Below are 25,585 nucleotides of genomic sequence, written 5' to 3' on the forward strand. Positions count from 1 at the left end.
AGATTTTTGTTCAATGCTACGTGTTACTTCACGAAATCCTTCATCTCCATATATAGGCTCTATTCAACGTTCAAAAAACTGAACGGTTCTTTTCTTTTTGGTGGTTCAGCTTTATTGCTTAAAATGGACCCTGCAGAATACATCAAAAGTAATCAGTCGCAGTTCATACCAAAAATGGTATACCAGTCTTAAATGTTCTTGTATAGAATTTAATGGCATTTAATGAAGCAATAAATGCTGGTGTCACGTTAATAGATCAACGGTAATATTTAGAGACTTTGAGATACGCAAGATTCTGTTAGTGTATATTTCGAATTTTGTATCCTTCTAGTTCTGGTTTTAGCTAAGAAACAGTACTTGACAAGTGCTACAAGTGCTTCTGTTTTTCTGCTATTTTACATCTACTGATTTTGTACTAAGTCAGCATCTACTGTTTTTTACTAGCATCTCCACTTTTACTACCATCTCCACAACAAATTTAAGTCTAACAATTTCCCCCTTTGTGGTGATGCCAAAACCTAGATATTCCTTAGACGTTAAGATGAATAGATAAAACAGATTACGAAGCAGATAAAAACAGTTATTATCCAGAAAAATCACGTAAAGCACAAATTAGTTAAGACAAGAAAATAAAACTAATTTGTTCCAATATCTCTGAAAGTAGCTTCATCTGAATTTTGATCCCTTCCAGAAGAATGAGGTCTGCTGCTACTCGCTCCAGTTCTATCTCCAGTTCTATCTTCTTCCCCCTTTTTGGCATCATCGGCAATGACCCTAGCAATTAAGTCATCCATTCGCCCAGATAAATTGTGAATTCCATTTGTCAGCATCTCCAGATAAGGAGTCTGATTAGAAACTCGATCGTTAATAGCAGTGAGCGTTTGAGATTGAGAATCAATCTTGGCATCCATCAGGTCCATGGTGGTGTAGATTGATCGAAACATTTCATCATGCTCGGTGATCCTGGTAAATATATCAGATTGAGCAAGCGCGATCTGACTGGAACTTTTGGATATGGCCTGTCGAAAGACGATGGTCTCAGCATGCATTTTACTCAGAGATTCCGCAGTGTTCTGTATTTCCTTAGACATGTGTTCTCGGAAGAATTGAGCATCATGAAATTCGGCGGCATTTTCATAAGATATCCGCTTGACAAAGTCTGAAAGATTTACAAGATCCCTTTGAAGAGCATCAATTTGGAATTCTAGGATCAAATGGTTCCATAGCTGGGGAAGGAGTCCTTGCTTGCAATCTTTGTTTAATTTCCTCCATTCGGGCAATGCGCTCAGGAGACTGCAAAGAAGGAATAGAGAATGGTACAGCTTCTGCTTGAGTCGTAACAGCTGGTTCTGGTTCAGCAGAAGGTCCTTCTGAAGCAGTAGATTAATCTGTTGGCCCTTCGTCTGGTTGCTGCAAAACAGCAGCAGGTACAGATACAGCTTGTGGCTCAACAACAGAGGGTGAAGTATGCAACAAAGTTGCCATTTCAGCTTGGTGAGCTTCTGAAAAATGCTCAAGTGCTGGAAGAGACGATGAAGCAGTAGTCATAACAGTAGCACTGGCAGCAGCAGTTGCAGTAGCAGTGTCCATCTCTGCATTTTGAATTTTTTTCAGAATGTAATTGCGACGATTTATAGCTTCTATCACATTTCGTGTCCCGGCAGCATCAAAAACCTTTTTCTCATTTTCTACTATTTGAGCATAAACACCAGTAGTTTTCAAAAATGTGATTGGGTGGTAGACACGTACCTTAAGCCAATCGTCAAAAAATTTCATATCTTCTCTGGTTGAGATTTCAACTTCTTCCAGATGTAGATTTATTGCTGTTTGAATGGTTGATGTTGCCACCGGTGACTGAGACAACTCAGTAATCTTTTCTTTCCCTTTTTCAGAAGCAGCAGGGACTACTGGTTTAAAAGCAGAAGAACCAGTAGCAGATTCTCTAATGACCACACCAGAAGTTGGTCTGAAGCTTTGAGCAGGTGAGGGCCCTGATTCAATCGGTTTGGCTTTGGTGGATGAAACAACAGATGGAAAAACTTGGCGGAGAGGAACATTCTCCAGTTCAGACAAAACCGCTGTTTTCTTGATGCAGATTGTTGTGCGAGGCTTCTTCTTAGCTGGGGTGAGAGGCAGTGAAGCTTGCTGAGTGGGTGCTGCTGATTCTCCAGATTCTGTTTTGTCAAAATCAGACAAGACCACAACCCTTTTTCGTTTAATTTTCTTCTGCCCCTCAATTTGAGATTCTCCAATTTCCTTCTTAATGGCCACAAACTCACCAACGGTTAGCTTTGGCCTTAAAGGAAGCACGCTATCAGCATCAGTCATTGTTACCGAAGAGCCATCCTCTTCTGCTGTTCCAGGAAAACCAGCATCTTTCAACATCTTACTGATTTGCACAGCAAATACAGTACTTTTCTTGAGAATCATATCCTTCATAATGCGAAACAGAAAATGTCCCCAATCCACTTTCTTTTCTGATGGGATGGCCACCATCACTTGAACCTTTTCTTTTGTTAGTTTGTCAAAGGTTCCAGCCTTAACTAACAAGGCTTTTGCTACTATATCAGCGAGTACCTGGTACTCAATTTTCAGTAGCTTTTTGAAGCAAGAGGGTGAAAGTTCTTCTCCAGTGGCTGAAAAATTTGTCAAGGCGATGGACATGTCTTCCTTTGAAATGTCCGAGAGCTCGAAAAGGCCAGAAATCGGTAGGAAAAAAGTGGAACCCAGAAGTGCAGCATCAATAGAAATCGATGCATCTCCCTGTGTATAGGTAATCTTGCCTTCCACAACTTCTGCTTTGGCATAGAAATCCAGAAGAACAGACTTGTAGATAACAGCAGGTGATTCCAAGAATATTCGAAGCCCGGACTTTTCCAATGATTTGAACATCTTGACAAGATTCTCATCCTTAATAGTGAGAACAGAAGCAAAATTCACCTGATAAGCATTCAATGTATATGCTGCGGCCATTTCTAAATTTGAAAGAGAATAGAAGTATGTTAACAGTAGATGCGAAAAAACAGTAGAGACAAGGAAATAATCTGAGTTCGTAAAGCGTAGTAAAAAAATGAACGGTTAAAGCAAAATATACAGCCGTCAATGAACATAGGGACACGTGTCGATATGTTAGGAGAGAGAGAGACAAAAGTGTCAGTTACTCTACTCATTTTAAAATATTTTGAAAAATTGGCGGGCTGTCCGAGGCGGTTGCTAAATAAACAGAAGTTGATTTGTCATTTTATGATAATATCTACTGGAAGTGGATAAGATGCTAAAACAAATGCAGCACTCTAACAACTTCTGGTAGGTATATTGTTTTATCGAAAAGACAAATCAGTTTCTAATATAAATGCCATAAAGATGTTCCCCCTCAATTAATGCAGTAGTAATGGATATTAAATACTAAACGACTCTTGGCAATCTTTCAATTTAAACCGTTGAATTTGAACAGTCGCAAGGATCCTTATCTCCTTTGAATATCACTATAAATACCTGCAAGGGTTAAACAAGGTTAAGTAAACATAAAAATCAAATGAAAGAAGAGGTAACAACTGATCCGGAAGCAGAAGCAAGAATGTTCAGAAGACAGCTTGCTGCGATTTCTAAGAAGATGTTGGAAAAAAGTCGTTCTGCACATAATGATCCTTGGATCATACTCCTGGAGTTGTAATATTAACAATCAAAAAGATTGTTTGTTTTCATTGAGATTGATATGTAGCATCGATCCCTTCCAGAAGCATGCTAATGCAATAAGAGAGTGCTGGTGGATCGATAATGCTAATATCATCTATAATGCCCTTCTTCTGCTGAAGTACTTTGCAAGAATACTACAAGCTGCTGATATCACTGAAGACATGAGCTTGATTAGTCTAGAATTTCAGAAGACGTTTCGATTGTCTTGAGATTTCTGTAACTTTCACTTTGTTTAATGTACTGGAAAATTTCTAATGAAATTTCAGTTGAAGTACTTGATGTTCCTTTATTCCTTTCTGCAAACAACTCAATGTTAGAAGAATAAAATGAATAAATGATTAAGTTCAGAAGGAAGTAAGTCGTCTTATGATAGCTTCTACTGGAAACTGAAGAAAGCCTTGTTTTGTTAATGAGACAAAATACTTTCTGCATCTGACACAAAATCACAGAAGATCATAATAAAGTTCTACCTAAATTAGTGCAATTATTAAATTAAAATATTTGGTAACTGAACCGATGATAGCTTGATATGGGATGTTTCATATATATATCTACTGTAGTCAAGACTTTCTCGAGCTTTGGTGCTTGATTTTCATCTATAAATATGAACATGGGGTAAACCAGATAATCATTCTTTAAGAGAAATGGCAAGAGATAATAGTCCTGATTTGACTGATGAGTTTATGAGGGAGGTGATCGCTGCAAGAAAGAAAGCAATAGAAGACAAAGTGATGAAAAGACACTTGCTACCTGGACTAAAATCCAGGAGCTTAAGTCCTCCTTCGAGAGTGGGCGAGCATCTTCCACCAAGGAGTTGTTAATGATGAAGAAATATTATCGACGTCTCCATAGTGCTGATAGAGCAGACGTCGTCTCTGATGATGGCGTCTACCTTATCATGCTCTTAAAGGAGCAAAAGACTCTGAAAAAGATTCTTTTTTCAGAGGAGTTTCTACGTACCTCCACCGAAGAACTGACCACTTGGTTGGCATTCTGGAGGGAGTACGTTAAAAAAGAAGTGAGAAATGTACGCCCCCGCTTCTATTAATTTTAATGAAATTTTATGTCTACTGATTATTTCTATCGTTCAGCTTTTACCTTCTGCAAAATTAAAAACTGAATAATCACAGAGGAAAAGTTAAGCCATAATATCAGATGATGATAAATAATCAAGTTAAATCTATTAATCCAAGTGTATTTCGAAAGTAAGAAAACTTATTCTCAGGCAGAGGTTTTGTAAAAATGTCTGCTGCTTGCTGATCAGTAGGAATGTATTCCAGACGAATGTTCTTCTTTTGCACATGATCTCTGATAAAATGATGTATAATATCAATGTGCTTAGTTCTGGAATGGAGTACTGGATTATGTGATATAGCAATTGCACTGGTATTGTCACAAAATATTGGTGATTCAGAGGCTTGAACTCCATAGTCTTTGAGTTGTTGCTGTATCCAAAGTATTTGAGAACAACAGCTTCCAGCAGCAAGATATTCAGCTTCTGCAGTAGACGTGGCTATGGAAGTCTGCTTTTTGCTAAACCAGGATATCAACCAACCTATCACCAAGAAATTGACAAAAACCACTTGTGCTTTTTCTATCCAGTTTACATCCTGCATAATCAGCATCTTAGTATCCAATAAGATTAAACGACGAGTCCTTGGGATACCAGAGGCCTACATTTTGAGTACCCTTAAGATATTTTAAAATTCTTTTACCAGCAATGTAATGTGATTGTTTAGGGTTTGATTGAAATCTAGCACAAATGCAAACAGCAAACATGATATTTGATCTACTGGCAGTAAGGTATAACAATGAACCAATCAAACCACGATACTGAGTTACCTCTAGCAGATGAGCTCATAGGAGTGGAAGCAGCAGCACATGCTTCCATCCCAAACTTTTTCAGTAGTTCCTTTGTATACTTAGTTTGGTATATGAAGATTCCAGTATCAAGTTGCTTGATTTGAAGTCCTAAGAAAAATGTTAATTCTCCCATCATGCTCATCTCGAACTGGTCCTGTATTAACTTAGCAAACTTTGCACATAATTTGGGGTTAGTTGACCCAAATATGATATCATCAACATAAATCTGAACTAACAATATGTGTTTGTTTTTGGCTAAGGTAAACAAAGTCTTATCTACAGTACCAACGGTGAAACCATGATTAATGAGAAATTGTGAAAGTATGTCGTACCAAGTCCTAGGTGCTTGTTTCAGACCATACAATGCTTTATATAATTTAAAAACATGATTTGGTAACAAATGATTAGAAAAACCTGGAGGCTGTTCAACATAGACTTCCTCTTGTAGTAGACCATTAAGAAATGTACTCTTTACATCCATTTGATATACTTTGAAGTTTTTGAAAGCAGCAAAGGCTAAGAATATTCTGATAGCTTCGAGCCTAGCTACTGGTGCAAAGGTTTCATCATAGTCTATTCCTTCTTCTTGTCTAAATCCTTGTGCAACCAGTCTTGCTTTGTTTCTTACAACTGTTCCTTCCTCATTTAGTTTGTTTCTGAATACTCACCGAGTTCCAATGACATCTTGGTGAGAAGGTCTAGGTACTAGAAACCAAACTTTATTCCTCTCAAATTGATTCAGCTCTTCTTGCATAGCTTCTATCCAACTGGGATCCAGAAGAGCTTCTTCAATCTTCTTTGGTTCATCTTGAGAAATAAAAGCAACATGCATGTATTCATTTATCATCTGTCTTCTAGTCCTTAGTGGAGCTGCTGGATTTCCAATTACCAAAGATGGAGGATGAGATTTTCTCCAAATAAAAGGATTTAGATTGTCTTCATATAAAACAGTAGATTGTTTTGGAGTATCGACTGCTGGTTCTGGAATGTCAGCTGCTGGTTCTGGAGTATCAGCTGCTTGTTCTGGAATGTGAATGTCTGGTTCTGGATTTTGAATATCCTTGACACTTGCTTATGCATCATCTTCACCGTCTAATTTCAGATAAACGTTGTCTAATCTTTTACTTAAATTAGATATGTTAGTAATCTCGGGAACACTGCTGTCTTCATCAAAGACAACATGAATAGATTCTTCAACATTAAGAGTTTTATTATTGAAAATTCTAAAAGCCTTACTAACTGCTGAATATCCAAGAAATAAACCAATGTCAGATTTTGAATCAAAAGCAGCTAAATGATTTTTGCCATTATTGTGCACAAAGCATCTACAACCGAAAACATGAAAGTAAGATACGTTCGGTTTACTTCCTTTCCATATTTCATACGGAGTTTGATTGTTTCTCTTGTTGATCATCGTTCTGTTTTGTGTGTAGCAAGCTGTATTAAAAGCTTCTGCCCAAAAGCGCTGAGAGATGTCTGCATCTGCTAGCATTGTTCTAGCAGCTTCTTTAAGTGTTCTATTTCTCCTCTCAGCTACTCCATTTTGTTGAGACGTCCTGGCAGCTGAATATTCATGATGAATGTCCTGTTCATCTAGATATATCTCAAGAATCTTGTTAGTAAATTCAGTACCTCGATCACTTCTGATTCTAATGACAGAAACTGATTTTTCATTTTGAATCTTTTTCAAAAGTTTGATCAGGAGGTTACTGGTTTGATCTTTTCCAGCAAGAAAAATTACCCAAGTAAATCTAGAGAAATCATCAACAACAACAAGGGTGCATCTCATTCCCCCTAAGCTTATGATAGAGATTGGACCAAATAAGTCCATATGTAATAATTCTAAACATCTTGAGGATGATTTGCTGCCTTTATTTTTGAAGCTAGATCTTACTTGCTTACCAAGTTTAAATGCAGAACATACATGATTCTTAATAAATTTTATGTCTGGCAATCCATCGACTAAGTTCTGCTTTTGAGATTGTTGATAGACTTAAAATTTAGATGATTCAGTCTTTTGTGCCACAACCAGTGTTTATTACTTAGAGATGCAACTAAACATGTAGGAGCAATGATATGATCTATGTTCCATGAGATTTTATAGGTGTTGCCTTTTCTTACTCCGGTTATAATAGTAGAATCATCAGCATTTTTAACTGTGCAAGTGTGCTTCTGGAATGCTACTGAAAATCCATTATCACATAATTGACTAATACTGATCAAGTTATAACAAAGATTTTCAACTAAGAGCACATTCTTAATAGTGATGTTACCATGGATAATCTTACCCTTACCCACGGTTTTACCTTTTGAGTTATCCCCAAAGGTTATCTCTGGTCCAGCACAACTTACTACTTCTAATAGCAGAATTTTCTGTCCAGTCATATGTCTTGAACATCCACTGTCCAAATACCACGTTGAGCTACTGATCTTGGTTTTCTTCACCTGTTCCTGCAAGCACAAATTTTAGTATCTGGTACCCAATCTATTTGGGTCCAAGCCTTATTAGTCCCTTTGGAACCCACAGTTGTATAATTTTTATACTTCGGGTATCCATGGAGGTGTGTGCAACAGAGGGTCTGTTATTTCTAACATTGTGCATCTTAGTATGTTGTTCTTCCCTTCTGTTTCTGTTGTCTAGCCTGTATCTCTTCTGAACAGGTCTAGAATTGTAGTACTGGTAGTTTTTAACATTCATAGGAGGTTGTCTTCCTGAGTTGAATCCTCTTCTGATTCTAGAACTCTGGTCAACTTTTTCCTTAGGTTCAACATAACCCAGACCATAATGCATCCTTTTGTTCATCTGATTTACATTCCTTTCTACTGAAACAGTAGGTACTTCTGGTTTCTGTACCACACTGAATTTCACAAAGTGAATATACTTCCCTTTGCACGTATCCAGTTTTGGCTTAGTATTCGTTTCAGAAGTGCCTTCATTATTACAAAATCCGAGACCACTCCTGTCTCCAGATTGTTTTTGTAATTCTTGCATCTTTTCCAGTGAAGTAGAGGACTTGTTCCAAACATTTACCAGTAGTGATAACTTCTGGTTTTCAGAAAGCATCTTCTGGTATTCTGCTTTTGCTCTTTCATTCTCCATTTTTAATTTACTCATCTCAACTTGTAAATCATTACGGCTGTCTACTTGCAAGAAAGTTAACTTACTGTTCTGATATTTTAAGTCCTGATTTTCGATCTTAACTTCCTCGAACGATTGAGAAAGTCCAGAATACTCTTCTACCATGTCGTGTAATGCTTTGAATAAATCATTGCGTGTAAATTCATCAGAGTCAAAGTCAAATACCTCTCCGGATGTCGAGGTTGACTCAGTATTTTCCATCAGACATTTGATCTCATCTTCATCACTTTCACTCGAATGGCTTTCAGAACCAGAAGATTCAGAACTTGAGTCTGCCCATTTGGACTTACTTTCTTCTGCAACTATTGCCTTCCTGTCTCTTCTGGTCTTTTTATCATTGCGTTTGTCACCCTTCTTCCTCTGGTCATCCTTCTTTGGTTTTGGACAATCAGCAATGAAGTGTCCAACTTTTCCACAGTTAAAGCATGCCATATCACTAGGTGATGATTCCTTTTTGAAATTGCGGTTGGGACTTTGAAATGTTCTATGATTCTTTCTCATGAATCTGGAAAACTTCTTAACAAATAATGACATTGCGTCATTGCTTATCTGTTCAGCACTTCTCTCAGAAGTGTTCTCTAAAGCAGTAGCAGAAGATGAACTTGGAGCAACTGTAGTAGTAGAGTTAACAGTAGCTGCGAGAGCTTTGGTTGGTGGATTTGCTAAGGGCTCTTCTCCACTTTGAACTTCAAGTTCAAACTCATATGCCTTTAAATCCGAGAACAAGTCGTGTAGTTCTAACTTGTTGAGATCCTTGGAAGCTCTCATTGCCATTGTTTTGACATCCCATTCTCTGGGTAGACCTCTCATTACCTTTAATGCAATTTCTCTATTGCCAAAGTCTTTCCCAAAAGCTGAGAGTTCATTGACGAGGCTGCTGAATCGTTCATCAAATTCATTCATAGTTTCTTCAGCCCTTATCTTCATATTTTCAAACTTCTGCATGGCTACAGACAGTTTGTTTTCCTTTGTTTCTTCGTTTCCTTCACAGATCTGAATTAATTTTTCCCAGATTTCCTTGGCAGTATGGCACTTCTTGATTTTGTTGAAGGTATTTTTGTCGAGTGTCTTATATAAAATGTCCTTCGCAACGTTGTCAAGATTGGCTTTCTTCTTGTCCTCACTTGTCCATTCATATCTTGGTTTTTCAAGCATCTGAGGTGCACCTTCGGTAATAGCAATAGCTGGATTTGGCTTTAAGATCTTTAATGGACCATCAATGATGACATACCACATGTCATCATCTTGAATTGCAAGATGAGCTTGCATTCTAATCTTCCAATCATCAAAATCTTCCTTAGAGAACATATGAACTTTGCTAAAGTGTGCCATCTGTTGTAGTTTTTCACGAACAAGAATAACCTGCTCTGATACCACTTGTTGAGGATCGGGTTGAGTTTAGAAGGGGGGTTGAATAAACTCAATGGCCAACTTATTAAATTCTTTCAAATGATGTGCTAAAATCTTGTTAGAGATTTTAACGATTCTTGTTCAAGTATAAAGACCAGCAGATCACAAGATAATGTGCGGAAAACGATCTGTTGGTTAGTGGGTGAAAAATAATAAAGCCGAAAAGCAGTAGATAGCACAAGGTTTGTTTCTGGAAGTTCGAAGATGAATCTTCTACGTCTCCCCTTCTTCTATTTCCAGAAGGTATCACTAAAAGACTTTGGTGAATACAGCACAACAATTGTACACACCCACTTCAACAGGACTTACCCTTCGCCTATTGAAACTCTTAGCTTTACAACTCAACTTCTTGAATGATCTTAAGTTTTGGAAAAGACTCTTTTCCAGTTACAAATTCTTCTATCAATGAAATAGTGAAGTGAATAGCTTGAGAAGTTATAACGAAAAATAGCTAGCACAATATGATCTCAATGATCAAGAGTATGCAATGAAGCGTGTGCTGCTTTTTCAGTGTTTGAGCTCTTTAGATAACTGAAAGTTCTAACAATGCTCGAATGATGTTTTTCAATTCAGATTTTTGTTCAATGCTACATGTTACTTCACGAAATCCTTCATCTCCATATATAGGCTCTATTCAACGTTCAAAAAACTGAACAGTTGTTTTCTTTTTGGTGGTTCAGCTTTATTGCTTAAAATGGACCCTGCAGAATACATCAAAAGTAATCAGTCGCAGTTCATACCAAAAATGGTATATCATCTTAAATGTTCTTGTATAGCATTTAATGGCATTTAATGAAGCAATAAATGCTGGTGTCACGTTAATAGATCAACGGTAATATTTAGAGACTTTGAGATACGCAAGATTCTGTTAGTGTATATTTCGAATTTTGTATCCTTCTAGTTCTGGTTTTAGCTAAGAAACAGTACTTGACAAGTGCTACAAGTGCTTCTGTTTTTCTGCTATTTTACATCTACTGGTTTTGTACTAAGTCAGCATCTACTGGTTTTTACTAGCATCTCCACTTTTACTACCATCTCCACAACAAATTTAAGTCTAACAAATTATTATTGGAATATATTCACAATAAACAGAGCATATATTGTTTCATATGAAATTGGATAATTCAAATATTATATTATAAAAGTTGAATAAAATCAATTAATAGAATCATTAATTTTTTTGATTGATTACTCATGTCAATATGACAAATTTCAATATCTGATTACTTTTGAATAATTAAATTTTTTGGGTCAATTTCTCTTTGAATTTTTCATGCATGCAACGTTGTTCAACTACCAAGATTAAGTAATTAGGCTCCACGCACTTTAGCTTTCTTCTTTATCTAAAACCTTGAAAACAAATTATCTTTATCAGAATTTGCTATTAAAAGAGAACATTATGCACCAATTAATCATCATCACCATAAATTTAACTGTCTTTTTTCCACTTCCTTATTATTATTTTTTTCGGTTGACAGAGAAACAGAAGGGTCATAGCAAAATAAGGAGGGATATCTTTGTGTTTTCTTTGAAAAAAGATTTTAAGAATATGGTTGCATAATCATGAAAAACTTGACAAAATATTTCTAGATTTGGTTATCATTTTTTGTTCGATGAGAAATGTTTAAACATCAAAATACCCAAAATTCCAGTTTGCAATATACAAAAAAATGCACTTCACGCCTCCCCTTTCTCGTTTTCTTCGGTGCATTTGAATTCTTGATGAAACGCAACGGATCAAAATTGTTGTATGTCATGTCAATAATCATCATTCATGTATACTGCTAATTCCTCCTTTGTTTGACAGGAAAATGCTGGTGCCAAGTTTTATAGAGAGGCTAAGACCCTTAGTTGGTATTAAAGGCTGGGAATATATCGTTCTGTGGAAGTTAAGCAATGATCATAGGTAAAATTATATAATATAAATTTCAGATAAAAAAACACTTAAAATCTTGGAAACTATATCAAAAATAAATTATGGGATTTACTGTCTTCTCATGCTATTTGGTTAATTTAGGTCTATTGAGTGGTTGGATTGCTGTTGCGCTGGAACGATAAATATCGAAAATTTTGAAGATGAGCTTCTTTTGCCTACTTCTGCAACTATCTTTTGTAGAGATACCATATTTAGACATCCAAGAACCAAATCTTGTGAATTATTAGACCAGCTTCCTTTCTCCATAGTACTTGATTCAGGGTATAAATTTTATGGTTATAAATTATATGATCAAGAACTTTCATGGAATTATGACAGATTTACACTTTCAGATTACATGAACAAACATTGTTGTCAAATCAAGTAAGTTGGTTGAATTACTCACAGAACTCAGAATCGAATTTATCAGATGTAAGTTCCATCTCAACCTATGCAATGGTTCAAAAATAAGGTTTTATGCACAATTTAGTTACTGTGTGTTTGAATCTCTGTAGGAATCAACCGGTAGCCGAGTTTTGGTCCCTCTCTCTCTTGGATTACTCGAGTTTTTCACGACTAAACAAGTATTTCTTCGGCCCATCCCCAACTTCTGTTTTACCTAAACTCGCTCTTCTTGTTTCATTGTTTATTTTCCAGATTCCTGAAGATCAAGAAATGGTCGATCTCATCAAAGTTGACTACAACATTTTCTTGGAACAACAGGCAGTGAGTAATTCTACCACTACATTTTATTTTTCATTTGATTTAAATGCTCAAGAAAATCTCATTAGCATATTAAAGCTTCAGATTTCTCCAGAAATCTCGAAAGAGGAATTGGATTTGCCACACGATATATCAGTTGACAGAATTTATCTGTGTAATTCTCCTATGAACACACTGCATCAATTTAGCTGCAGTTCAGGAACCAACAGCATATTGTTAGAAGGGACTGACTATAATAACTCGAATCCAAATTTCAGCCATTCAGTTGAAAATGGATTCCAAGATTTGGAAGCATCAGATAGTAAAATATGGATGGAGCTTTCATCGGGGACAATGGACAATCGAAAGAACGAAAATAACCAGTCAGACGAATCTGATCTAAATGAAGACGAGGATGAATCAAGGTATAGAAGGACTAGAAAAGGGTTTCAATCAAAAAATCTTAAGGCTGAGAGGAACAGAAGAAAGAAGCTTAATGATAGGCTGTACTCCCTTAGAGCATTAGTCCCTAAAATTTCTAAGGTTGGATCACACAATATATCTCTAGATATAAACTTTGTAGTAGTTTTGTTTATTTGTTTCCTGCACTCTGCTGCAGTTGGACAAAGCTGCAATTCTTGGAGATGCAATTGATTATGTGAAAGAACTTCAGAAACAAGTGAAGGATCTTCAAGTTGAGCTTGAAGAACGTACAGGTGATGAGGATGCAGAAGAAGCGGCAAGAACCGAAGTTGGCAAAAATGTAGTCCCAACAAGTGCTCAACGTCAAAATGGAACAAAAGGGGGAATTCAACGTGAACATGAAAATCTTATAAATGGCTTTCACAAGAAATCATTTGGTATATCTAATAAGCAGGATCATGAGATGGATAATACGGACAAAAAAGAGCAGCAAATGGAGGTAGAATGAGTGAACTTGTAACAAAGTTGAAATGTTTTACATGATCATGTCTATGTTCTAACTTTTAACTTGATCATTGCAGCCACAAGTGGAAGTATTTCAACTGGATGGGAATGAGTTCTTTATCAAGGTATTTTGTGAGCACAAAAGTAGTGGATTTGTGATGTTAATGGAAGCTTTGGATTGTCTGGGATTGGAAGTAACCAATGTGAATACGACAAGGCATACATGCTTGGTTTCAAGTATCTTTAAAGTAGAGGTACCTACATCTCATTTCTTTACAGTGTAGAAATCCTGATAAAGTATAATAGATTTTAAATTCACCCACCAATTGTGTCATTTGGGATTCATGCTTCAAGAACCCCCCGTCTAAGCACAATCTAGAATTTCTCAAGAATACCACTTCCTTTTATTATGCTTTACACAATGCAAAATAAAAAATTCACAATTTTTTCCTTTCATGTTCTAAAACTGTAGATTTGCATTTTGTATGTTTTTGTTTTCTTGGATGACAACAGAGAAAGAACGATGGCAATGTCAAAGCTGACTATGTTCGGGAGTCGCTGTTCGAGCTAACACGAAATCCATTGAAAGTATGGCCTAATTTAGAAGAAGCTTCAATTGATGGCAACAATATAGATCAAGAATATAATCACATTCATGCCAACCACAGCCACCACTCTTTAGTACATGGCTGCCAAATGAATTCTCAGCAACTGCAACATTAAACGTAACCAGAATTGTGTTGATGCATAAATGTTACTTTATGTTTCTGTCTCTTTTAGGTCAAATAAGTGGGGACGTCTTGATAAATAAGTAATTTGAGCTAATGTGATACAAGAATAAATTTATCATGAAATTGAATTCCAAGTATTTAGAATTTATATTCACTTTTATGGTCTATAAATGAAAGGCCTCCAAGACATCCCTCAGTTTCTTCTGTAAAACATGTCTATGGAAATTAAATACAATAAAATTTTGAGCCCAAGGGGTGTGATTTGAGTGAAGGGAATAAAATTAGGGAAAAATAGATCTCGTGAATATCATGTGCTCAAATATGTTAGTTTCTAACGTTTTAATAATATCTAGGACTTCATTAGGTCAAATTTTGTAAGTTTAACAATCATTTTGGCAAAGGAGAAGGGAACTAAATCGAGAGGTGAAATGGAATACATCCACGTAAATAATTTGCAAATTAAATTCAGCATATTAATATGCTAACAGAAGTTTGTCATACATTTCACTTGACATGATGTATATTTTGTGTCAGATAAATAAAATTTCGTTAGCCAAGCTTAAAATATAACGAAAGTGACGTACAAATGACTAATTGCTCCAAGGTATAAAAAGTTTTTTCTTAATTTTTTCGAAACTTTCCATTTTAACTTCATACTATCTAGTTATACCCCCTAAATTTTTATCAAAATGGTAAACTATATATAAATTGTACCCCCCTAACCTTGAGTTTCTGGCAACATCTCTGGTGGAGATGGACCAGATATGGTGGTCGACCTTGTAACACGAAAGAGGGTCATTTTGTTTTACCATGAGGCTGATTGATTAATCACGAACACCAGTTAAATAAGAAAGATAAGGCCATCAATCACACCTGAAAATCATAAGAAACATGGTAAGTATTGGATTTGTAGTCTCACAGTAAGTGTGAAAGCTTTAAAGCGTCAAAAAGAGCAATAACAATCTAATCAGAAAAAAAAATGTCAATAATCTCCACAACTACTGTATTTGGAAGAATTCGTCAGTTCACCAGTAGAATCTATTATGTAATTTGATCATCTTCAAAAGAAATTTCCCAGTCGAAACCATGTGAATTAATGGCCTCAACCATCGAAGACATTTTGGTCATAGAAAGGCATCACGATGTACTTACTGCGACATGTAGATGGAGCGATTCAGATTTCAGGACTTAACTCCATTGGATCGTGAAGCCTTTGTATCTTAATAGCTGGTAGACACTTGAATTTCCTCTTCTCTTTCAAGGGAATAAGCTGTCCGGCATGCAAACTGCTTATAATCCAGTAAATTGACTGCATTATAAACAGTAAGCTTGAGTCTGATGTTCAGAGAAGATGAGAGAGACTTGACCACGTTTCTTATATTCACAGAATGTTTTAAATTTTTTTAAAAAAGGAAATATTGGTCTGATTTGATCCCAGGGCACCTACAACTTAAGAACGATTACTTCAAAGACTCACCGTCATGGATACATTGTTCTCCAAGGCACACTGCTTTAAGTGACGAGATGCATGATTTTCATCTTCGGCAACAACCACCCCAATTGAAATTCTTCCCACTTCAAGATTCTGGATCAATCTTTGCAGGGTGTTGAAAACCTGTCCACCTCCATGCTGGGCAGCAAACACATCAAACGGAGAATGTAACAAACTATCAGCTTTTCCATTGTTACAATGAGAAAGATCTACATTTTACTATAATTTAAAGAGTGGACGATCTAAAGCTGCATCTGGATGCATGGATGAAGAGTAGAGGATTTCAACTCATTGATAAAGTCCATTCAACTTGTTTGAGTCCAAATCCATAGGATTTGAAATTCCTAAGCTATTATTTTCAGTTATTTATTCCTACCATATAAATGAAATTTGAATCCTTAATTATTAGATTAATTTCAAACCAATTCTTTCAAGCAAATCACTCAAATCAAATTCAACCAATCCAAATGCCAAGTGTTTTCATTCTTCTTTTCTTATAAAGGAATATGTCTTGATTTCAAGTGTGATAGATTGTAAAGAGATTTAACATACAGTTTTGATGTCGTAAAAGTGTAATAATTTACCTCCGTAATGTAATTAATCAAATTCCCCATCAAAATTGTCGAAAAGCAATATGATATAATAATTACCATAAATATGATTGTTTTTTATTTTTTCAATCAAAGGTGGTTTTATAGATATTACTTCCCTTTTTATAATCCTTCTATAATGAATCTAAGATGATTTCCACGAGGAATAGAAAAATGAACTTTATATAATATTCAACTGGTCAAATTTAATAATTTTTCTCCCAGAGTAGCCAACATGTATCTTTTATGTAAAAACAATGAAATATTTAAACTATTTCAACATAGAAAACAATAAATAACTAAAAGTTTGATTTAATAGACCTACCACAAGTACAAAATACCGAAGTAAAGTCATCTACCAAATAATACATATATGTCAATCAATTCTTTGCCAAATGAGACAATATAAAAGCCGTAAAATAAAACAAAAGTATATGCTTTACTTCAAAACGTGACTATAAATCCAGACATTATTTTCCGAATTAATAGAGCAAGCAAACCCATACCTTTATAATGGTTGAAATATCAGCGAACATTTTTGATTTTCCATGAAGCATGATGCCCACATTGTTAAAAATGAGAGAACGAATATCATATCTCACAACTGCATTTTCCTGGGAATGCCATCCGCCTATATTTCTGGATAGGATCATATATCTGACAAGGCATACAAAGTTAAACTGCAAATATAACATGAAAGAAACTTAGAATCATCACATTTATAGAACATTGCATCATGGGACTCTAAGAATAGTAAGGCATGACATCGTCATTGTATCGAGAACATACATCACAAAATAGGTAAAACTTCACTATTTATAAGCACAAATTATTTCATCAAAAACATAATAAACACAAATTATATTGTTGCTTTGGACGTATTATATCGTTGTAATGCTCATTTAGCATGTTTAATTCTGAATATTGAGAGTTTTGATGATATTTTCATATTAGTTATAAGCTGACAAAGAAATTTTGCTAAAAGATGAAGAAAACTCAATAAATCGCCATGAACACCAAAGTCCAAGAACATGCTGAAAGAACCGAAAAAAATACCAAGGACGGGAAACATTGATGAATGGAAGCACAGAGCTATCCCCAAACCGTGGTGCAAATCATATCAAGTCAAACACCAGGAAACAAGGAAAGCAAATACTGCGGACCCATGGAAACATGTGCCGTCAAATCCTTTGGGACCATCTGCACCTTCAGCATTCTGTTTGATACCACAAAGCAACACACAATCGCAAGCCACGAAAATGTGTTATGAACATGGGTTAAGCTTATAAAGATGACATAGGAGTCGTGCTTGAAGCCATTGACTGGAACAATCTTCGATTGCTGCAGCATCATGTCTGAGTTTCAGACAATGGGATAGGCTGTGTTTTTTGGTCCATGGGGTTGTGGTGAGACTAGAAATATGGTTTCACTTATTCTCAGAGGATTGGCTTCCCAGCATCATCAAAGGTTTTTGTAGGATGTATTCTTTTGGTGCACTTTGAAATCTTGGTTGGCTATTGTATTTCAGTTATTGGAAGGTCTTTGTGGCCTAACCTCTCTCCCATGTACGTCGGTTTCTTGTGTTTAATAAATATAATAATAATAAAATATTGAAATCTTGTGTTTAATAAATATAATAATAATAAAATATTGAAATTTAAAAGTAAAACAAATGCACACACAATTCATTAATGATTTATTCTATTTCTATCGAAACAAAAGAGTAAGTATTTTTCATGGTGTCTTATCAGAATTGAGAGACCAAAGTTATTGCAGATTATCAACTTATAGCAAGTACTGTCTATTTCAATCCTTACCAAGCTATACACCAATCATGCCTATATGTCAACATTAATTGTTTGCAATTTTATGACTCAAATGGTATAAACAAAATCATTTAGATAAACAGAGACAAGAAAATGCAAGCGAGTCAAAGATGTGGCAGTCACATACTTCTCCTTTGGCAAGATAAAACCTGCTGCAACTGAATCCATAAGCCAATTAACTCTAAGAATAAATGCATTCACCGCACATCCATACAAGAATTTGATCGATTGCATCTGAAATAACAACAAAACAAATATTAAATGCCAACCACTTTGCAGCAGACTAATCACATAATAGACCTCTACAATAGACAAATTTACACGAGATGTTATGCCCTGTCCTTCTGGAATCCCGAAATGGAAGAGTCACTTTACCTGCCGTAACCATTGCGTATGGGAGCAAACAATGTTTTTTAATTGAGATTTCTCAGTTCAGTTTTCCCATATATTGTATATTATATGATGGCCTCCATTTGTATATGTTGAGCATAAGATAAAAGGGGGAGTGTGCAATAAGCATGCTATCATAAACTATCAAAAAAAATTAAAACCAACCATCGGAAATTGAATTAGGACCTTTACACTAAGATCTCGTAGACTTTAGAATAAGCATGCTATCATAAACTATCGAAAAGAAAATTAAAGCCAACCATCGGAAATTGAATTAGGGACCTTTAAACTAAGATCTCGCAAATCCAATTTCACCAACTTTTATCTCCACACAACACATGTCAGAGCAAATAAATATTGTTTTATCGAAAATCTATGCCTGGTGCTTTTTACAGTGAGCTGAGAACTCCTCTCTGGTTGATGCTTAGCATCCTTCTTCCGCACCTATTACAACTGTTATTGAGCATAACCTAGGAAATCTCCCAATAAAGTTCTCTAAGAGCTCAAAAGTATTAATATAGCGGGGAACACCAACAGACTATACTTTTTTTCCTCTCACTATTTGTTATCCAGACTGGCAGCTCATATACTCTAAATAAAGCAAACAAATTTGTCCAGAAAATGTATCTTGTGAATATTTAGAAAAACAAATGAATGTTAATTTCTGTACCAACCTTCATCAAACATATAATGATAGGAAGGACCTGTGACTTAAGCCTAGAACTTCTCTTTCCCTTCAAGTTAGTTGACGGTATGTGAGTGACAACTGTGCCTCCATGTTTCCGAATGAGACCCTCAATTTCCTTCTCCTTTGGACAAGAAAATCCAGTAAGCATAAATTCCATACTTCGAAATATTAACATCTTTTTCTTAACCAAATGATTTTTTCGAAAAATGTTCAGATATCCGGATCCATGATAACCAGACCGAGTCAACTTTTTTGCAGCTTTAGTAGGTAAACCTGCAAAAATGGAAAATGCCATTAATGGATAATCATCAGATAAAAAATCACAGGTATACAAAATTTCAATTTTTTCCTTACAAGTTTTTGGCGTACTATGGACCTTTCTGACAAGTTTATGATGAATATCAATTTTCTTTTCTGAAAAGTGAACATGTTTTGAGGCTGGACGGCTTTTGCATTTTAATAACTCACACTTTGGGACCTCACTAGTCGGAAGCTTCACACTGTCTTTCCACAATGCTGCATGAGAACAACTTTGATTTTCTTCATCATCAGCCTGGTGGTAATGCGTCATGTAATTTACTACAGGTGGAAAATGTGAGTTTTTCTCCTCCAGCGGTTCAACCCCATCTTTGACAATATGCTCGCAGTTGGCAAAAGATGCTTCCTGGAAGATTAACTCGTTATTGCTATCAATCCAGAGCGATGTTTTCTGATGACTATCTTTTTCCAAAAAAGTTGCACCTCCAGAGACTAATGTGCTATAATTTCTAAGGGAGGTGAATCTTCTATAAACGGCGTCCTGTGGCTTCTTTATATTAGATATTTGCATAGCAGTTCCTTCCCCTTGAGGTAAGTTACTGTTTGAAGCTGAGGGCCCTGACAAATTGCCTTTTGTATTATCAGTTGTGATATTGTAATGTCTAGGAAGAACTTCATCATCTTGGCTTGTAGCTGGCAAGGGACAAATATTTTCAGAAACACTACATGGTACAACAGAGCAAAGAGGGTCCAAGAAAGATGCACTTGAAGATTTTACATCTTGAGAAAGCGTAATCCCCCCCATTGCTCTGTCAGCGAAACTTTCGGAAGGTACACTCAACTGAGAAGTTATTATGGTCCCTTTATCATGATTCTGTAGAAAAGAGTTCTCATCTGGAGCAACATCCACAGACTCAGAAAAAAAGCTTGTCTCATCCACAAAAGGCTTAGCAAATATCTGTTTAACAGCACTACAGCAGTTCGCTTCATTCTTTTGGGTGGGAAATGAAAACATGAGAAACAAAGAGAGATTAATCAGAGCTAATTTGGTGTCCAACCTCCAAACAAGCATACAAATGTAACTATCAGATCACTGCAGAAACAAACGAAAAAATTTCTTGAAACATGAAAGAACCCTGGAGACTAGAAATCAATTCTGCTAAAGTAGCCATAACATTTCTTCTCTTTCTTATAGTTAGCAATAAAAATAGTTAATTGCTCAAGTCCACCCATATAATATTCATTCACAAAGAAGATACCACATCCTGATGCAGAATTAAATGAAACCGTAAAAAAGATACTAGCAAAGAGCTGACTTGCATGAAGTACTTCCAATTGAAGTCTTAAATCTTGCAAAAAGCTAAAACACTACTTGTTTTTAATAATGATTCATAAGTTCAATTTTTATATAATATTATATGGGTTCTTAAGATTGAAAAATCAGCTGTTTGATTGCCTTGATTATCAGTTTTTCACGCTTACTTTAGTTATTTCTTGAACGTTGAAAATATGGATTAGTTGCGGATAGGAGCATAATAATGGAATTTACAGTAAGTCGTGCTACAGTAACATGTCATCTGTGCTACATCATGGAGCAAGGGAGAGTTTAAAGTTAGCAGCAGGATGTGCAGCAGCAGGGAGATGGCGCTATAGCACCACTACACCAGAGCCTGCAAACTCCACACAAAAAGGAAAAAATCGCACAAAAGCTTTATTCTTCGGAAGTCTATAAACCCACTAAATATTGTTTATTTGACACCAATGCTCGCTCTCCTGTGTGGCTTATCTGGCAAGAATAAAACCTATGTTATCTACCAAAGCAAATATAAAGGGAAATGAAGAGATTTTTCCTCTCGTTTTGAAATATTGGGCGTGGTTTTGCTTTAATTTTATTTTTTATTTTTGTTTAGATAAATTTCAATCTGTGTAACATATGTTTTATCTCGCCACATGAGCCACGTAGTAGAGCATCAGTGTCAAATAAACAATATTCGATAGGTTGAGCAGCTTCCGGCAAAGAAAATAAAAAAACCAAAAAAACAAAATTGGATAAAAATCAAACTTTCACAAATTACAAGACTAAAATCCAAAATGGCCAATTACAAGACTAAAGTTGCAATTTTCTGGATTTGATGCAATCTATCATTGCCCACAATCAAAGAGTATTCAAGAAATAATTGCATTTTAATCTATCAAAGATATCCAAGAGTTTTGAAGGAACCACGAAATTTATAGACTTTTTCAGCTCTTTCATGCACAACAGATCTAGGAAAAGGTCAAAAAGCAAAAGTAAGCCAAGGGAAGCAAGTTTAATTCAAGGTAGAATTTGAATCGACAACGAAAGAGATTTCAAATTTGATTCCTCGTTTTCATTGTTCTCTTCATTTAATTTGAATTGAATATGTTAAATTGGTTGAGAAACATGTTTAACTTTATTCAATGCATAAGGATGTTGAATTAGTGTATTTTATCAAAATCAAGGACACCGCTTAATGAATTTATAATTTGATTATTATTATCTGATTGAATTCATAAAATTTATGGGTGCAAGTTTTATTATTTTTAATGCTTTCAGGGAGATCGAGATTTAATGACGGGAGATCGAGATTTATTATTTTGTATACTCTCTGGAACTACATCATACCTAATAGAAATTGACAACATTTTAATGACGGGAGATCGAGATTTAAATTTTTGTGATATTAAAGGTGAACTAAGTTCAAACTAGAGAGCATGGAAACTTGTTACAATGATCTGACCATGAGGATGAAAACCAACTTGATAGTCCTTACCTTCCATGTCCAACCACCAAACCAGCGGCTTTGGAACCTGTCTTGAATTTTATGTAATGAATTATGATCTTTTCCTGCAGATGTGAGAGGAAGTGAATTATAGTCATCATAATTTTGACCAGGTAAATAATAAAGCAGGATTCGGAAATTCAATGGAAAAACTTTACCTGTTTTATGAAACCTCTTGTTTAAGGAAGAGCCAACATTTGTTTCCAGTAAATTGTTTTCATACGTGACTGTGTCGGCTATCTGGTATTTGGGAGGGACATCAGTCCATAAATTGTATGAAACAAAAAGGAAAAACTCATCCATGAAAATTTTGATATGTTACCAAAAACTGGAGGGCAAAAATTCACAGCTAAAGACAGGTAATGATAAAACCTGAATAAAGTTCAACATTTTCCATACCTCTTCTGAAGCTTGTATATGCTCTAAGCAATCACTATATAGCCCCATTTCCTCAAAGCCCAACCCAAAAGCCAGATTTTCAGTTACTTTCTTTTTTGTATCACCATCAAAACATTCTACAGCCAAATTGTTTGTTAATTGTGTATCATTTGCTACACCACCTTTCATGTCATGGGTAGAACTATCATCATTAGTACCACAATCAGCGGCAGAAACAACAGTCTTCTCATCATATTCAGAGTCCAGTGTATCCTTAACTTGAGATACATTCAACTCAATCAGGTGCAACTCGTCAAGATGAATACCGGTATCTTCATAAGCACTTCCCATGGCAATATCATCCAAGTCAGACAAATTGTCAATATCGCTAACTTTGTCAAGTGAGCAACATAATGCATTTTCACAGGCTTCTAGCCGTGCTTGTTTCATCTGAACAGAAGCTTCAAGTGTAGCTGAAATAGAAGGTTTCACTGATGAATCATTCTTGATTACTTCATTAATCACTAGTGTTTCAGATGCCGCAATACAAAGTTCTACAGTGTCGACAAAATATTCAGAAAATATCACATTTTCTCTACACTTCAACAAACCATCCTGGTTAGGATGTCCATGCAATTCAACCTTTGGAGACGACTCTAGAGCACCAGAATGATGAAACAACCTCGGGCTGATGGCCTCTCGACCTAAGATCTTTGAATCAGCTAGAGGTAGCATCACAAAATTACAATTGGACTCTGTTTCAACAACGTCAGTAACTGGGGTAGAGTTCTCAGAATTCCCATCTGATGACAGATGAAAATTATATATAGCAACCTTCAGAAGAGAAATCGCATTTTCAGCTCATTTTTTTGGTGGACAACGCAACATGATTAGTAGACATTATATAAATAGTAGATTTTGACCAATGGGACGTTCCAACGAGATATGTCGTCGTAGCTGAGATTCTGGTAGATGATGTGAATCAAACAGCAGACAAATCCAGTAACATCATGACAAAGAAAAAACTATAAAGATAACAGCAGAGACATACATCACAAAACAAATTATACCAGCAACCGACATATATGTATGTGTAAAATATTTGTGATTTCATATTAATGAATTTGGTGAGGATAAAATACCAATTACCAAAACAGTAGAAAAAAATGCACAAATAGACGTGAAAGCATGTGCATTCTTCGAATCAAAGACGGTTACATAATTTCTTATTCATCAGAAATGAATCCTGCTAGAATTCATGAAACTGTTTCAGATATTACCAAAAGCAACAGAGAAACTGCAATATATCCAACAAACTGTCTAAATTGTTTACACACATTGCTTTTGAGTTGCACATGCTATGGCAAATAATGTGCGAAGTTAGAAAGTGGTTCCCTTGCAGGTTAGTGCATTCAACCATAAGGATAGCTAGCATCTTATGGATATTGCACCTTCTAAAAGTATTTTTCTAGGGCAATATCTAAAAAGGAAGTCTTCAACTTGCAAGTTGAAACTGACAAATTATAGATGATAAAAGAACATTCAACCACCTTTCCGTTACAAGTAAATCAGATAAAAAAATAAACCGAGTTAGAGGTAAAGATTTACATTATCAGCTGATTGAGCAAAACTTGAGGGTGAAGTGTCAGCCCCAGATAAAAATAACTGACTTATCTTGCATCCTCCGTATTCTCTTGATGATTCTGCATTGTTTAAGTTTGTCCCAAAAATTTGCAACTCCTATCCAAACACAGTGAGGGAAAATTGTAAATCACGAGGATTTTTATAAACTAAAACAGCATGCGACTGATTTATATTCTTTATCACGTATTATCTTCGTCTTGATAACAAATGATACATCCGTTCACCAAACAAACTCATCATACATAGAACATATTTTACCTCCAGTTCAGAAAATGTTTTTCACCTTTATTAATCAATACAGTTCAAGCTTCAAAATGTTATTTGTGTTCATAATCTAGAGAATATCGATTGAATAACAAACCAAAACGAAAGAGCGTTAACATTTCCATATACACAGGAAATTGCCAACCCCAAAACTCTTCATTACTCACAGCATCATTAAGCCTAACAATTAGACATCACAAAACCATATTCAATCATCCAAAACCTCAATCCGCTGCTCAAAACAGACGTGCTCTTTCTCGCCGCCCTCCACTCCGAATGTTTCAAAATCACATTGCTGAAGCCACGTCGGTAGCCAGGCAGCATCCTGCAACAATAACAACATAGCAAGGTAATTCGAAGTGAAATACAGCATTTTTACTCCAGTGCAGTAAGCACAAAAGTACAAGTAGATGCAAATCTATACATCGTGCTAACCAAACCCAAATATGAAGAAAAACATATCTACCAAACCAAATAAATAACAATTAGCAAATACGAATAATGATAATTGGCACAAATACGAGGACATAATTTAAACGGCAAAAAAGAAAGAACGTGCCTCTGAAAACTGAGGCGGCCGAAATCCATGAGATCTGCCCATAAAGTAATTCTAGCGCAGCTCACAAAATCTTCATTCACAGCAAAATGGCGGAAAATCTAAGGTTGAACTCGGAGGGTAACTCGAGGATGTGGGTGTTGGCGCCAAGTTGGATACTTTGGAGAAATAGGCGTCCACATTTGTTTTGGTTGTCGTTGCCACGTTCATTTTAACGTTTTGTTAAGTGGAACAATACCTCATTGAAACTGTTAGTATACTCCTGTTCCAATCTAAACAATTTGAGTAGTAACACTTATTACTCTCATCTACATA

At 35.7% G+C, this 25,585-nt stretch overlaps 2 protein-coding genes across 9 annotated transcripts; one reads left to right on the forward strand and one right to left on the reverse strand.

Moving 5' to 3' along the window:
- The first annotated feature begins 11,579 nt into the window (after positions 1-11,579).
- Positions 11,580-14,489, forward strand: LOC142554520 (transcription factor ABORTED MICROSPORES-like). Of its 2 annotated transcripts, XM_075665190.1 has the most exons (9): positions 11,580-12,014; positions 12,126-12,305; positions 12,377-12,455; positions 12,539-12,607; positions 12,681-12,749; positions 12,831-13,268; positions 13,345-13,647; positions 13,730-13,906; positions 14,166-14,489. In XM_075665190.1, exons 1-9 carry the CDS (start codon positions 11,920-11,922, stop codon positions 14,373-14,375), a joined length of 1,620 nt encoding a protein of 539 aa, XP_075521305.1. In that variant the 5' UTR covers positions 11,580-11,919; the 3' UTR covers positions 14,376-14,489. The 2 variants fall into 2 exon arrangements, with proteins under 2 accessions (XP_075521305.1, XP_075521304.1); XM_075665189.1 differs by having other exon boundaries at positions 12,681-13,268.
- A 332-nt stretch (positions 14,490-14,821) lies between these two features.
- LOC142553743 (uncharacterized) lies at positions 14,822-25,483 on the reverse strand. Of its 7 annotated transcripts, none has more exons than XR_012821995.1 (13): positions 25,274-25,482; positions 24,938-25,039; positions 24,415-24,546; positions 22,828-23,640; positions 22,587-22,668; positions 22,420-22,493; positions 19,724-20,618; positions 19,356-19,642; positions 18,419-18,525; positions 16,972-17,122; positions 15,861-16,013; positions 15,542-15,669; positions 14,822-15,256 (listed from the first exon to the last, which is right to left on the reverse strand). XR_012821995.1 is itself a non-coding variant. In XM_075664210.1 (13 exons), the coding sequence occupies exons 1-12, from the start codon at positions 25,313-25,315 to the stop codon at positions 15,558-15,560; spliced, it is 2,859 nt and encodes a 952-aa protein (XP_075520325.1). In that variant the 5' UTR covers positions 25,316-25,483; the 3' UTR covers positions 14,822-15,256; positions 15,536-15,557. The 7 variants fall into 7 exon arrangements, 5 of the variants coding, with proteins under 5 accessions (XP_075520325.1, XP_075520324.1, XP_075520323.1 ...); XR_012821994.1 differs by having other exon boundaries at positions 15,536-15,669; XM_075664210.1 differs by having other exon boundaries at positions 15,536-15,692; positions 19,838-20,618; positions 25,274-25,483.
- Positions 25,484-25,585: the final 102 nt, after the last annotated feature.

Source organism: Primulina tabacum, chromosome 8 (assembly GCF_025594145.1).
Source record: "Primulina tabacum isolate GXHZ01 chromosome 8, ASM2559414v2, whole genome shotgun sequence".
NCBI classification, from domain to species: Eukaryota; Viridiplantae; Streptophyta; class Magnoliopsida; order Lamiales; family Gesneriaceae; genus Primulina; species Primulina tabacum.

What these genes read in the sequence shown, in the direction of transcription:
- LOC142553743 (XM_075664208.1), bottom strand. Translation starts at nt 25,315, where the DNA reads ATGGGCAGATCTCATGGATTTCGGCCGCCTCAGTTTTCAGAG. An exon ending in TTGCTCAATCAGCTGATAAT is followed by an intron (nt 23,641 to 24,414) that starts GTAAATCTTTAC and finishes TCTCTTCTGAAG; the next exon opens with GTTGCTATATATAATTTTCA. An exon ending in TCATTATATGTTTGATGAAG is followed by an intron (nt 18,526 to 19,355) that starts GTTGGTACAGAA and finishes TTGTTATTTCAG; the next exon opens with ATGCAATCGATCAAATTCTT.
- LOC142554520 (XM_075665189.1), top strand. Translation starts at nt 11,920, where the DNA reads ATGCTGGTGCCAAGTTTTATAGAGAGGCTAAGACCCTTAGTTGGTATT. An exon ending in CAGAATCGAATTTATCAGAT is followed by an intron (nt 12,456 to 12,538) that starts GTAAGTTCCATC and finishes GAATCTCTGTAG; the next exon opens with GAATCAACCGGTAGCCGAGT. An exon ending in CAAGTATCTTTAAAGTAGAG is followed by an intron (nt 13,907 to 14,165) that starts GTACCTACATCT and finishes GGATGACAACAG; the next exon opens with AGAAAGAACGATGGCAATGT.